The 14,419-nt window shown below is 42.7% G+C and overlaps 1 protein-coding gene across 5 annotated transcripts in view; it reads left to right on the top strand.

Moving 5' to 3' along the window:
* The window catches only part of ORC5 (origin recognition complex subunit 5), a 162,812-nt gene that overhangs the window by 42,417 nt on the left and 105,976 nt on the right, over positions 1-14,419 (top strand). For all 5 annotated transcript variants that reach the window (XM_006137544.5, XM_075926920.2, XM_075926892.2 and 2 more), the window contains 3 exons: positions 3,467-3,515; positions 4,333-4,423; positions 12,735-12,787. In XM_006137544.5, coding sequence (XP_006137606.3) covers positions 3,467-3,515; positions 4,333-4,423; positions 12,735-12,787 — 193 coding nt within the window. The remainder of the gene's footprint in view (positions 1-3,466; positions 3,516-4,332; positions 4,424-12,734; positions 12,788-14,419) is intronic.

Here is a 14,419-nt window from a genome sequence, read left to right as displayed (position 1 = left end):
ATTTCCCGGGCTTCATTTGCATAAGCGGGGAGCCGCCATTTTTAAAACCCCGCTGGTTCGAACCCCGTGCAGCGCGGCTACACGGGGCACGAACTAGGTAGTTTGAACTAGGAAGCCTAGTTCGAACTACCTAGTTCGTGCCCCGTGTAGCCGCGCTGCACGGGGTTCGAACCAGCGGGGTTTTAAAAATGGCGGCTCCCCGCTTATGCAAATGAAGCCCGGGAAATTCAAATCCCGGGCTTCATTTGCAAGTGCGGTATGCCTACATTACCCCGCTAGTTGGAACTAGGAGGGTAGTGCAGACATACCCAGATTTATTGGAGCATAAGTTTTCATGGGCAAAGACCCACTTTGTCAGGTGCATGTCAAACCAGTGTCATCTTGAAACCAGTGGCAGTGCTATGGGCACCCACATGGCCCCACAATATGCCAACATTTTTATGGCTCACCTGGAACAATGCTACTTTAGCTCTCGTCCACTGGCGCCCCTTTTCTATTTATGCTACATTGATGACATCTTCTTCATCTGGACCCATGGGAAGGAGGCACTGGAAGAATTCCACCATGATTTCAACAGTTTCTACTCCACCATCAACCTCAGCCTGGTCCATTCTACACAAGAGATCCACTTCCTGGACACTACAGTGCGAATAAGTGATGGTCACATAAACACCACCCTATACCAGAAACCTACTGACTGCTATGCTTACCTACATGCCTCCAGCTTCCATCCTGGACACACCACACAATCCGTTGTCTACAGCCAAGCACTAAGGTACAACCTCATTTGCTCCAACTCCTCAGACAGACAAACGCCTACATGATCTTCACCAATCATTTTTAAAACTACAGTAACCTCCCGAAGAAGTGAGGAGTCAGATTGACAGAGCCAGACGTGTACTCAGAAGACTCCTGCTATAAGACAGGCCCAACAAAGGAAATAACAACACCACTGGCCATCACCTACAGTCCTAAGCTAAAACCTCTCTAACACATCATCAGTGATCTACAAACCATCCTGGACAATGATCTCATAGACCTTGGAAGGCAGGCCAGTCCTCGCCTACAGACAGCCCACCAACCTGAAGCAAATTCTCACTAGCAACTGTACACCACACTATAGTAACTATAACTCAGGAACCAACCCCTGCAACAAACCCCGGTGCCCACTCTGCCCACATATTTATACCATTGACACCATCACAGGACCTATCCACATCAGACATACCATCATGGGCTCATTCACCTGCACATCTACCAATGTAGTATATGCCATCATGTGCCAGCAGTGCCCCTGTGCCATATACATTGGCCACCAGACAGTCCCTACGTAAAAGAATAAACAGACAAATAAGATATCAGGAATGTAGGAGAACACTTCAGTCTCCCTGGACACACAGCAGATTTAAAAGTAGCCATCTTGCAGCAAAAAGTCTTTAAAAACAGACTCCAAAGAGAAACTGTAGAGCTACAATTCATTTGCAAATTTGACACTATCAATTTAGTATTGAACAAAGACTGTGAATGGCTAGCCAACTACAAAAGCAATTTCTCTTTTCTTGGTGTTCATAACTCCATCAGCTGCTAGAAGTGGGCCACATCCTCCTTGACTGAATTGACCTTGTTATCTCTGGCCTTCCTCTTGATTGGTACTCCTTTCTTTTCATGTGCCTGTATATTTCTACCTGCCTTTGGAATTCCTACTACGTGCATCTGGTGAAGTGGGTCTTTGCCCACGCAAGCTTATGCTCCAATAAATCTGTTAGTCTATAAGGTGCCACAGGACTTCTCGTTGTTTATGCAGATTCAGACTAACACGGCTACCCTTCTGATACTAGTATAACTGTTTCATAAGTTTCTGAACTACTCTTCAAATAGTAGATTTTTTAAAATTAATGAATGTTGCCTTTTACTATAAATATGATTTTGAAGCCACATTGAAATCAGTATATGCATGTCTAGATATTACCATAAGCAGTGTTCCTTGTAAGCTGTGTGCTTGTGTGACCACTCAGGAGAAATTCGGATGCCTCCCAGCTGATTAGCAGAGCTAGGTTTTGTGTTTCTATTGGTGGTGCACATTCACAGGTGCCTTAGTGCATATAAAAGACGTTTATTCTGTACATGTATGGAAAAAATCAGCACATGGATGAAAAAGATTAGAGGGAACATTGACCATAAGTGCTGTATAGAGCTGTCTAAGGACATGTGAGCAAAGGAATTAATTGGGAAGGGTGTTCTGTTATAAAATTCCAAGTATTAATGTCCAGGATCCTCCACCAAACATAGCACCTCCTGCTGGCCATTCTGGGGATTAGTTCTGTCAGCTTGCACTCTCCTTCTGGTGGTGGTTTCTCCTGTCTTGTTTCCCTCTGCTGCCTCACCCACTCCTGGGTCCTTCCTCTGTGTAATTTGGTCCTCCAGCCAGGTCACTATCCTCATCACCTTTTGGGGGAATTCATAGTCTTTCCAGACCTGCTATCTGACTGGATGCCTCCTGTGCCCTTGCCACTTCCCAGTGGCTGGTAGGGGAACCCAGACTCTCACTGTACGCTGAGATCCAGACTAGGGACCTTTACCAAGCAGTCACATTTTCTTACTGATAGAAATGGAACTGTGTTAGTCTGGTGTAGTCCTGTTTTACATTTTCTTACTGTCTTTCTGGGTTGTTCTTACATTCTAACAGGCTTATGCACACACACACTCTGCCTGGCTGAACCTGCCCACTTGCCTGCATTCATGGAATGACTGCAACCTTTCCCAGCAGCATCCCCCTTCTCTACAGCCAGCTATCAGGCTTTTTACAGATCTTGCCTGTTCCTGACAGGTAAACCTGTTCTAAATTAGCTGCCTGCAGCCTAAATCTCCCCGGCTTGTAGCCTAATTAGCTGGTTAGGCCTACCTGATTTATTTAAGCTCTAGCAGAGCTAATGTGGGGGAGTCCATCCCATCACAATTAATAAATATCCAGCTTCATAGATTTATCCAACCTGGAAAAAAGCTACCTTGGTAGAGTACAGCAAATAATTTTTATCTTAAGCAAAAATAGTTTATTTAAAAGTGAAGGAAGGGTCACCAAAAATGTGGGTTTTATTATTTCTTATCTGTGTTTGTATGTAAATATATGTGATCTATTATTGAACATATTTACTGATTTAAAAAGATACAATTGCTACATTGAAAATTATTTATCAGTATACATAGTGAAAGGATTTTGTGCAGGTTTTTATTTGCTATTGTTGTGATTGTCGTCTTGATGTTTATCACTGGATGTTGCACTGTAAAATAGTATAACATGAATCAGAGTGGAAAAACTTGGAAGCAAAACATCATAATTAATAGTTGAAGCAATTTTTATTCACTTTACCTCACCCAGAGGTGTGCTAGATGCTGTATAGTATAGAATGACCATGTTTAATACAATATCTTAGTATATTGTTGGTTTTTTTGTTTTTTTCCCCTGCAGGCTGCACTAAATTTTACTAAATACTGTGAACCAGTGGTCAGAGGAGAAGGTAACTACTTTTGCTTTTCTGTTAGGCTGTGTCTCCGTTACAAGCACTGCAGCTATACTGCTGCAGTGTAAGATGCTTATTTCAGCAGTGGAAGAGGTTTTCCCATCTTTGCAGTAAATCCACCTCCTAGAGGTGCTAGTTAGGTTGACAGAAGAATTCTTTAACCAAGCCTAGTAGTGTTTGTGTCAGAATTTTGGTTAGCTTAACTATGTCTCTCTGAATGTGAATTTTGTACACCATGGAGTGATGTAGAGAGGTCAGCCTACATTTTAGATGTAGACCAGGCCAGAGTAGTAGTCAGCATTGAGAATGGAGGGGCTCAACCCGTGCCACTCTTCTAGAATGTTTAGCTTTGATGTACTTTGCCAATCACAGCAGTGTCACTTTTACTGTTCAGTGCTCAAAAGGCAACTTTTGGAGTTTAGCAGAAGCAGACAACCAACCTTTAGTCACTATTTTATGGAGATGTGGAGGAAAATACTGCCAAGTACTTTTAACAGCTGCTCCCTCCTATACAACTTCTCTCCATATCTCAACAGTGAAGGGGGAAACTACCTTCCGAATTCTAGAAGTGGAGAATGAAAACAGTCTGTTAAATAGTGATGGAGTAACCACAATGCAACATCCTTGTCTTGCAATGTGTGTTCACATCAATAGAAGATAATTCTATGTCATAGTAATGAAAATATTTCTGAATGTCAGGATGTCTCATTGTTTATTTTATAAATCTGACTTAAAAATATTCAAAGTTAAATTCCATTATCGTATAGATCAAATGCCTTTTCAGAGTTTACACTATATGGTTTTTTTAATGTAGCAAGTGAACGTGACACACGTCGACTATGGAAAAATATTGAATCTCATTTGAAGAAAGCAATGCAGACTGTTTATCTCCGGGAAATATCTAGGTAACTGTCCTTTTTTATTTTTAGCTATCAGTTTCTCAAAAGCCTTTCTTAAAATGTCAAATATGTGGTGAGTAGTATTTCTTCTTTCCAGATGGACTTTAGCTTTTTCTTTTAACATCGGTTTCTTGCTGTTATAAAATACTACAGTTATTTCTACTAGTATGTCTCAGATAGGAAAATACAAATGAGCGTTCACAGTGTGTTTTCATGAGACCATGTGAAACTTTAAGTTAGTGTGTGAAGCAGTTTTTAAGGCAAAAGGCATAAAAAACTATAACTACATTTCATCTAAAGATAGATGATACACCAACTTTGGCACGTCCAATCACTAAGAGATTTCTTGAAGGCCTCCAAGCACTTTATCCAGATGTCAGTCCACCACCTGAACCTTGGAATCTTCAACCAACTCTTAAACACTCTCACACGTCCACCCTTCAAACCGATGGCTACATCTTCTCTTACACCTATCAATGAAAACAGTGTTCCTTGTCACCATCACATAGGCTAGATCAGTGGGAGAAATTTCTGTGCTCATGGCAGATCCTCTGTATACAACTTTCTTCAAAGACAGAGTGACCTTACACACCTGCCCAAAATTTTTGTTTAAGATAAATCTTCCATTTGAACCAAACAATACATCATCTTATTTTTTCCCCCAAGCCTCATGCCAACTCATTTGAGTCAACAGTGTACACACTGGACATATGCAAAGTACTCACTGTACATACACCAGATGAAACTTAGTTCTATAGTGGACCGTAACAAAGGTCCAGCCATCGCATCACACTGGATCTCCCACTAGGTCTCAGATTGTATCTGTCTGTTACAACTCTACCAACTCTAATTCTCCTACGGCCATTCGAGTGTACTCCACCAGGGCTGTAGCTGCTTTCCTAGCCTTTTAAAGCAAGGTCCCGATCAGACATTTGTCTGGCTGCCACATGGGACTCAGACCAGACTTTCGCCAAACATTATGCACTAGCATAGGATCCACTATCTGACCGCAGAGTGGCTCAGGCTGTCCTGTCCATGGTCTTTCTACCAGACCCGAAGTCCTTACCATCTTACTACGTACAGCTCTACTGTTGCTTACTGTGGAGCACCCACAGAGAGATGTCTCAAAGAATAGGAGATTACTCAGCCTGTGCAGTAACTGACATTCTTCAAGATGAGCATCTCTGTGGGTGCTCCGCCACCCTTCCCTTCTCCTCTCTACTTCGGAATTGTGCATGCGCGATACCAGGATACTGAGGGTGTGCAATCCGGGCACCAAGCCTGCACGGCCCTGAGGACACTGCTCTGAAGAGACTGATCAGTGGTGCAGGAGTGCTCTGACACCTACTGTGGAGTAACCACAGAGACACTCATCTTGAATAGTGTCAGTTACTGTGCAAAGTGAGTAACCTCCTCTTTTTTGGAGTGCAGTCAATAACCATCAAGACCCTTTCTTTATCTACTCTATTGGGCCTCTGCCATTGCAGACACCTTTACAGCCAAAGCATACTTGCCCTTGGAAAGATTCACTATAATGTCCAGCTTTATTTCTGCAATACATCAGACCTGCAAGCCATTGTGAAGGCTTGTGTGGCAAGGTCCTTGCTCAGGCCCCTCACCCTGGGATACCTTCCTTGTCCACAAATCACCAGAAGACCCTTTCTTCTGTAATCACTTGTGCCTTTTATTGTCTGTGTATTTCCCATCACCTACTATTTACAGATTTTTGGTTTTCCAGCAGCCAACTCCGCTACCTCTCCTTCTGCCTGGGGAGTGCACACAGCCACTCTATTGCTCCTCCTTCTCCACTTCCCTTCTGGCTGCCTTATATTGCCCTCTGGCTAATGAGGTCCACAGCTGCTTCCATTTAGCCCTTAAGGTATGGGCTTGCTCAGCTGGCTATAATTGGCCTTTTCAGCCAGGCTGTAGTGACAGAACTCTGGCTTAGCCAGCAGTCTGTCACACTTGCCGTCAACTCCTGGCAACACAGCAGCTTGTATATCCATAACATCCCTGGCAGGACTGCACTCATTTTGTCTTCAGGTCTGGCTTAGTTTCGACTATGCACAAATTGTTATCATATCTCAGAGGGTCAATAACAGCCTCAAAAGGTCTGCTTGGGAGTTCCATTTTCATGTCCATCATCCCGCAAGGTAGTCTGTGTAAATGCCTCCCTGGAGCATCCATTTCCAGGACTTCACAGATCAATGGGGATGTCTGTCTATATCAACATTTTAGAATTTTCAGTGCAATCTATTTTACTTGCCATCACTTCCTACTCAACATCCAGGCCACTCAGAGTAATGCTAGGCAGCAGGTCTGCAATGTTGTGATGGGGTGCGATCCTTTGGGATTGTTCTCCAGTGTGTTGATCATGGCACTAATACCTGCCTTGCACTCTGGGGCTCCCCATCACCCTGTCCTGCTGGGCCAAATCCTCTGGTCTCCCCTAGTCAAGGCACAGAGCTGCGATAAGCACCCCCCTGAAGAGCAATACAGACACTGAACTACTTCAGCTCTGGGAGGATGCAGTTTTAGGGCACAGCATCCAGGAAACCAACCCCCAAGAGAGATCAAAACTCCAAATAAAGCAGTCATTCTCCATGCAAAAGTTTTACAGAAGGAAAGCTCATGAAGATGTTCGCCCTCTTTATCAATGAAAAAGATGCACACTGATTGTCCACCCGGGGTAACAATTATTTACATTGGGCCTGGTAGTAACAAAAGTGTTTTTTATTAAGTACCAACAGTAAGATTTAAGTAGTTGCAACTGAAAACAGATTAAAGTAAGTTTCAAAGTTAAAATGAAAAGAAAATGCATTCTAATTCGCTAAGAAATGTATTGCAAGCAGATTCTAACCCTAATGAGCTGTTCTTGTTCTTAGGCGTAATCTTCAGGTTGGAGACCCTGACCCTGTGTCTCCAGCCCTCTGATATCATGCCAGCTGAAGTCAAAGAGCTGATAGCTTCCCATTACTTAAAAACCCATGGCAGGAACCTTTTGTTCCATATCCCTCCCTCAGCCCCTTCCATGGAAACTACCTGGGTCATCATGAAATCTCAGTACTTCATGGTGTGATCACAACTGCTTAGATTTACAGGACAAACAAGGGTGTTAACAAGTCTTTAAGTTGATCACCAAGTCATTTGGTGGGGGTCAGGGGGCACCAGAAATGGCTCTCATTAGCATCTTTAAAACTAGAAAAAGTAATGACCCTCATCATAGTGCCATCGTAGCCAAGGCAAGTATGATTTCCAGATTTGATTTGCTTGTCCTTGTGATCATCTCTTCAACCTCTTCTGGCAGGACATCTTCTTACCTAGCACTCAGGCACTGTGACCCACCTCAGTGCCTGGCTCCTAGGTGGCTCTCTAGCATACAACACGACTGTTCTTCAGAAAACCAAATGATATAGCTCAATAGTGGCCTGCAATAAGGACAAGCTCCCTGCAGAAATGGAAATGTTTTCAAGCCTAGTGTACCCATCAGTCTATACTTCGTTTTGGGTCTCTCCTCATGCATATTCTATTCAATTTAAAAATGGCAGTCACCACCACTGAGCTCAGCTCAGGTTCATCTGACTGCCATTGCAGTCCTTCACTCCTCCATTAAGAGGTTTTCAGGCTTTGCTCCTCTGACCATTGCAAGATGCATTAAGGCTCTATTTTAACTTTTATGAAGAACCCGCTACATATGAACCTCAACTTAGTCCTCAGCACTTTGAGGAAACCCCCTTCCCTCATTTGAACCTACAGAGAGTTATTCCCTTCATTTATTCTTTAGTACCTCATAGCCATCTCCTAAGTGAAAAGCATAGGGGAACTGAGCCCTTAAGGCCAACCACCTTACACTCTGTTCTATGGCAATGAGGTGATGTTATGTCCCCACTGCTATTTTCTGCCTAAAGTTGTATCAGAATTCCACATTAATCAGGACATTCATCCATTGTTTGGGAAAAGAAGGAAGCTCCATATGCTGGATAGTCAAATTGTATTTGAGCACAATTAAGCCCCTTGTTTTTTCCTAGACTGTTTTTTTATTTCCATAGAATAAAGAACAAAAGGACAAAAATTGTGAAAACAGACTTCAGGATGCATCCTCATCTGTTACAAAGCCTTGAAGGTGCATCCTCCATCTAAGGAGATTGCCCGTGCCTCAGGGCTCAGTCTCTCTCCATGGCCTTATTGAAAAACATACTCATCTAGAACATTAACAAAGCTATCACCTGATCTTCAGTAGGTGTTTTCTACACTGTGCTCTTGCCTGTGCACCAGGTCTAGAAGTTGCCTTTGGTGAAGCTCTTCTTTGCTTTCTGCTGATTCCACCTCCTCAGTTGGGGCATTCCTTAGGAATCTCCTAACATGGGACACCCATAGGAACAGTAACTTGGAGGAGGAGAGGTTACTTATCTTCACAGTAACTGAAGATCTTAGAGATGTTTTGTTCCTATGCATGCTCTACTACTCATCACTTTCCCCTCAGTTTCAGAGTCATGAAAAGCACAAGAAATGACTTATTAGGTCAAATCAATCCATCTAGCCCAGTATCCTATCTTCTGACAGTGGTCAATGCCAGATGGTTCAGCGGGAATGTGAACAGAACAGGGCAGTTATCAACTGATCCATCCATTTTTGCCCAGGCTACAGGCCATTAGAGACTTAGGAAACCCAGAACATAGTGTTGTGTTTGTGATCATCTTGGCTAATAGCCAAGGGTAGACATATCCTCCAAGAACTTACCTAATTCTTTTTTTTAACTCATTTATGCTTTTGGCCTTCAGCATATTGCCTGGCATCAAGTTCCACATGTTGACTGCATGTTACATGAAGTAATATTTCCTTTTGTTAAAAACAAACCTGCTGCATGTTAATTTAATTGTGTGACACCTAGTTCTTGTGTTATATGATGAGGTAAATACATTTCCTTATATACTTTCTTCAGACCATTCATGATTTTATAGACCTTATCATGGTTCAGTACCCCAACCTGGCACTTCGAGTATAGATATTGGGGCCGGCTAGCAGAATAAACTCTGTAAGAGCCTGTCTCTCGAACACCCAGAGGCAAACTTGTCTCAGTTTCCCTGAGACACAAAAAGAAAGAAAACTGATTGCTGCCACCACAAAGTGTATCTAAAAATATTAACCCCCTTTTTCCAGGGAATAAATCACTTCACTAAGACAAAGCTCTCCCCTAGCCCCAACCTCCGTTTTGGTTGGAGTTGAGGAAACAAACAGATAATGTGCAGAGAACAACGGGGCTCTGCTTCTCCCAGGTTTCACTTAGTCTCGTACATTTAAGGACACACAAATCAACCAATATGGTCAACCAAAACAAAAAGAAAACATTTCTTCTATTAAAACAGGGCTACTGTTGCAATCATAGTAAGTGACTGGATGTTAAAAGACATGAATTGAAATACTCAGGGAGAATCCTGGGCTATAATCCTTAGTTACAAAGGAGAAAAACAGTTAACCAGCTCAGACATGATTTCTAAACAAGGAAAATAAAAAGACCTTATGGACTATCTAAACTTTTCCTTACTTACACATTTCAGTGAATTTGAGTCTGTTCCTGGGAGAGTCAGTCTCTCCTGCTCTGTGGGGAAAACTGCACTTGGCTCCAAAACAAAGGGGGGAAAAAACCCTCTCAGTTTGAAATTCCTTATCTGCATTTCATTGGCTGATGCCCAAAGCCCCCTCTCTCAGGTGCAGCTCCAACTTTTAGGTAAGTCACACTCTCGTTTGCATCTCCGATTCATCATATTCCCTTTAAGTTGCCTTTTTACCAATTTGAAAAAGTCCCAGTCTTTTATTCTCATGTGGAAGCTGTTCCACCCTCTGATGGGTACTCACATGGCCCTACAATATACCAACATTTTATGGCTGACCTAGAACATTTCCTTGGTTCCCATCCTCCTAGCACCCTCTTCTACTTACTCTATGTTGATGACATCTTCCTCATATGGACTCCCGGGAAGTAGACCCTTGAAGAATTCCACAGGGATTTCAAAAATTTCCACCTCCTATTGATGTCAGCCTGGACCAGTCCACACAAGAGATCCATTTCCTTGACACTACAGCACAAATAAATGTTGATCACATAAACACCATTCAATATTGGAAAGTTACTAATGGTTATTCTTACCTACATGCCTCTAGCTTCTATCCAGAACACATCACATGATCAGTTATCTACAGACAAACCCTAAAATACAACTGGATTAGCTCTATTCCCACAGACAGAAACATATACCTATGAGATCTTTGTCAAGTATTCTTAAAATATCCACCTGGGTAAGTGAGGAAACAGATTGACAGAGCCAGACAAGCACCCACAAGTCAATAACTTCAAGACAGGCCAACAAGGAAAATAACAGAACACGACTGGTCATCACCTACAGCCCCCAACTGAAACCCCTCCAGGGTATCTTTGACAATCTACAACCAGTCCTGGAAAAAAATCCCTCACTCTCCCAGGCTTTGGGAAGACAGACCAATCCATGCCTACAGTCAACCCCCTAGCCTGAAGCAAATACTTAACAGAAGCCACACACCACACCTCAAATACACTTGTTTAGGGACCTACCCCTGCAAGAAATTCCATTGCCAACTCTGTCCACATATCTATACAAGTGACACCATCTCAGGACTTAACCACATAAGCCACACCATCAGGGACTCCTATAGCTGCACATCCTTTAATGCAGGGGTGGGCAATTATTTTTGACAAGGGGCCACTCCAATATTTTTAACTCTTGAGTGGTTGAGGGCTGCACTCTTCTGTGATATTAATGGAGGAGGTGTGGGGTCCGAGGTGGAGGTTAGGTGCAGAAGGGAGCTTGGGGTAAGGGAGGGAATTTGGTTGAAGGAGGCAGTTGTGACCTGAGACACTGGACCAGGGGGTTGGATTGTGACCTAGGGCAGGAAATTGGGATACAGGAGGGGGTGCAGGGGTTTGGGTTGAGACCTAGGGCAGTAGTGAACTGTGATCTGGGGCAGAGGATTGGGGTGCTGGATCTGGGAGGCAGTTTGGGTGCAGGTGGGGCGCAGAGGATTTAGGTATGTGGAGTGGGGGCAGAGGGTTGGGGAAGGGAGGAGTTGGGGTGCCAGAGGCAGGGTCTGGCCAGGAGACTTACCAACCAGCAGCCCATTCCTGAATCAGCCTCTCTGCCTGCCTCATCCCTGCACAGGCTGCAGCCATGTGCTCTGTAAATAACTACAAGCCTCTTGTGCTTTGTGGTTGCCTGTTATTGAAATAGGTAGCTCATATTGGGCATTTTCTGGCCAGTGGGATTATGTTGGGGGTGGGAGCAGCTGCTAAAGCTTTCCCCCTCCCCTCCTAGCTCAGTTTTTTAAGTGAAAGTGCCCCACAGCCACATTTCTGAACATTGTACAGGTGGGGTGAGTCTGTGGGCCAGACCTGGTGGCTTGGCTTAGGCCGAATGTGGCCCGCAGGCTGTATTTTGCCCAGGCCATGTGATGTATGCCATCAATGCCAGCATTGCTTCTCTGCCATGTATATTGGCCAAGCCAGACAGTATCTGTGACAAAAGATAAATGGACACAAATCAGACCTCAGGAATAGTAACACACACAAACCTATAAAGGAACATTTTAGCCTACCTGGACATTCAATAGTGGATTTCAAAGTAGCTGTTTTTCTACAAACAGCTACTTTTGTAGAAATTTTGCCACCCAATTACAGAGAGAGACTTGAACTGGAATTCATTTAGAAATTTTACACTGTCAAACTGGTCTTAAATAAAGATATTAACTGGTTAATGTACTACAGAGCCAATTTTCCCTGCCTCTGACTTTTGCATTTTCACATCAAAAGCTATGAAGGGGACACAGCCAGCCTACATAACTTCATTAACACAGGTCCTACAATTGAGAAGTAACTGCTTTTGCTGCTATATGTACTTTGGATTCTGTTATTTCCACTCCCGCTCATCTGATGAAGTGGGTTTCACCCATGCAAGGTCATGATCCTGTATATTTGTTAGTCTCTAAGGCTATGTCTACACTACGGGTTTTGCCAGAAGAGGCAATGCAAATCAATCATGGATTAGCATTTTCTCACACTTTGTTTGCATAATCTCTTCCGATCCCTTTTAGCGCAAAACCCGCTTTTTGTACAAGATGATTGCCTCTTCTGGCAAAACCCGTAGTGTAGACGTAGCCTAAGATGGCACATGACTACTTATTGTTTTTAAAGTTACCCCTCTCGGACTTTTTACAAGATAAGTTGCATCATCTTTTTCATTTGGGTATGACAGGTACCTTTTCTTTAAACATTTTTATTTTCTTTTAGCTCACAGTGGGAAAAAATACAGCAAGACGATGGAGAACCTGGACACTTGAAAGGTATCAAATAGATGCAATAATTCTAAATGGTAGAAGTTATTTAGTGGTGTGATTGCTGATCTCTAACGAACAGTTGAATGGAATGACTTTACTGAATCCTAGATTGTACCGCCTTTCTAGGTGCAAAACATGCCTGGATATTGAGTCTGGGCATGAGGGGAAAATAAACCACTGCTCGCTATGTTCAGAATGGCGTGGCGTAGGCTGATCCATTACTCGGCACTCACTATGTGCATGACCAGCAGAGCAGGCTGGATGTGAAGGGGAATTAACAGGAACCCTGAGCAAATTGTAGGTTATAGAAGTATGTGAAACATGACAGTCACAATTATTTTCTATTGTTGCCTCTGGACTAGTGCAGCTCTGTGCCATCACCACTTATGCAGAATTGAGAGTCAAGTTTTAATCTTGTCTTCAGTTTTCAGTTACTCATTAGGGATGATTAATTTAAGAATGGCCATATTGGTGCAGACCAAAGTTCCATTGATCTAGTCAAGTATCCTGTTTTCCAACAGCCAGCAATGTCAGGTGCTTCAGAGAGAATGAACAGAACAGGTAGTCATCAAATGATCCATTCCCAGATTCTGGCAAACACTGGCTAGGAGATCGCTAAGACATCTCCTTTAAGAAGTTCTGCCTTTCAGCAGTAGGCTATTTCCAGATTCTTAATTTTAGGACTAACTTTTTCTCTGAGTCTCTTCCCTGGTAAGTCTCTTCTGATTTGAAGTCAGAACCTATTACATGTATCTATCAAAGCAGTGGTAGTAGACTATAGATAATGTGGTGTAGTGATCAGAGTGATTCAGATGTTTACTTTTTAAAAAAAGTTACTTCTGCAGTGTGTCTACTTGAGGGAATTAGAATCATAATTAAGTTATTCCTGTTGTTCCTAAACTTCCTGTTGTTCCCACATATTCTTGGTTAGCCCCAAAAAAGAGAGAGATCCAAAGTTACTTTCAGAATTCTTTAAGCTCATATCTGATGGGAAATGGTTTTAGTAGTAAATAGCATTTCTGATATTAGTGTTGTTCTTAAAGACAAATTAATTTGTAATTAACTGTTCTGGATGTAATCAAGCAAATAATTATACAATACATAATGCTAAGCAGGTCAGAAAGATGGCGTAGGAATACAGGCATTTTGGTATTCAACTAAATGTGACCAACCCAGTTAACAAAGAGACCCAAAACAGTGGTAGAAAAAATGTGAAGAGTTGCACCAGAATTGTCAAGAGCAAAAAAAAAAAAAAAAAAAAAAAAAAGCCTCCCCAGAACAGAATTTTGGAGCAAAAACAAAACAAATTTTTTTAAAGGAGGCTGCCCCTTTAAGATGGCCACTATTTTTAAAACCCCACAGCTCCGACTCGGTAAGCACAGGGAATCGGGGAGGGGGGAATTCAGCAGGGGGCAGGAGTGGCTTCACGAGCCGCACTTTTGATGGGCATGAGCCGCAGGTTGGGCCACGGCTGAACTAAATTGTCTACAAGCAGGAGTTTTTTTATCTGGAATTGAATTTTTGTATTAAAATGCTGTACAAATAAAACAGTTACTTGACTGTTAGTAGAAGCTGAAAAAAATGTAGTGCTTTCATGACTACCTGAAAGGAAATTTCTAAATAGCCCTTCTCAAGTGC

This window comes from Pelodiscus sinensis, chromosome 1 (assembly GCF_052426305.1).
Source record: "Pelodiscus sinensis isolate ZL-2025 chromosome 1, ASM5242630v1, whole genome shotgun sequence".
NCBI lineage: Eukaryota > Metazoa > Chordata > Testudines > Trionychidae > Pelodiscus > Pelodiscus sinensis.
The sequence above is the reverse complement of the archived record's forward strand: the minus strand, read 5'-3'. Positions and strand labels throughout refer to the sequence as shown.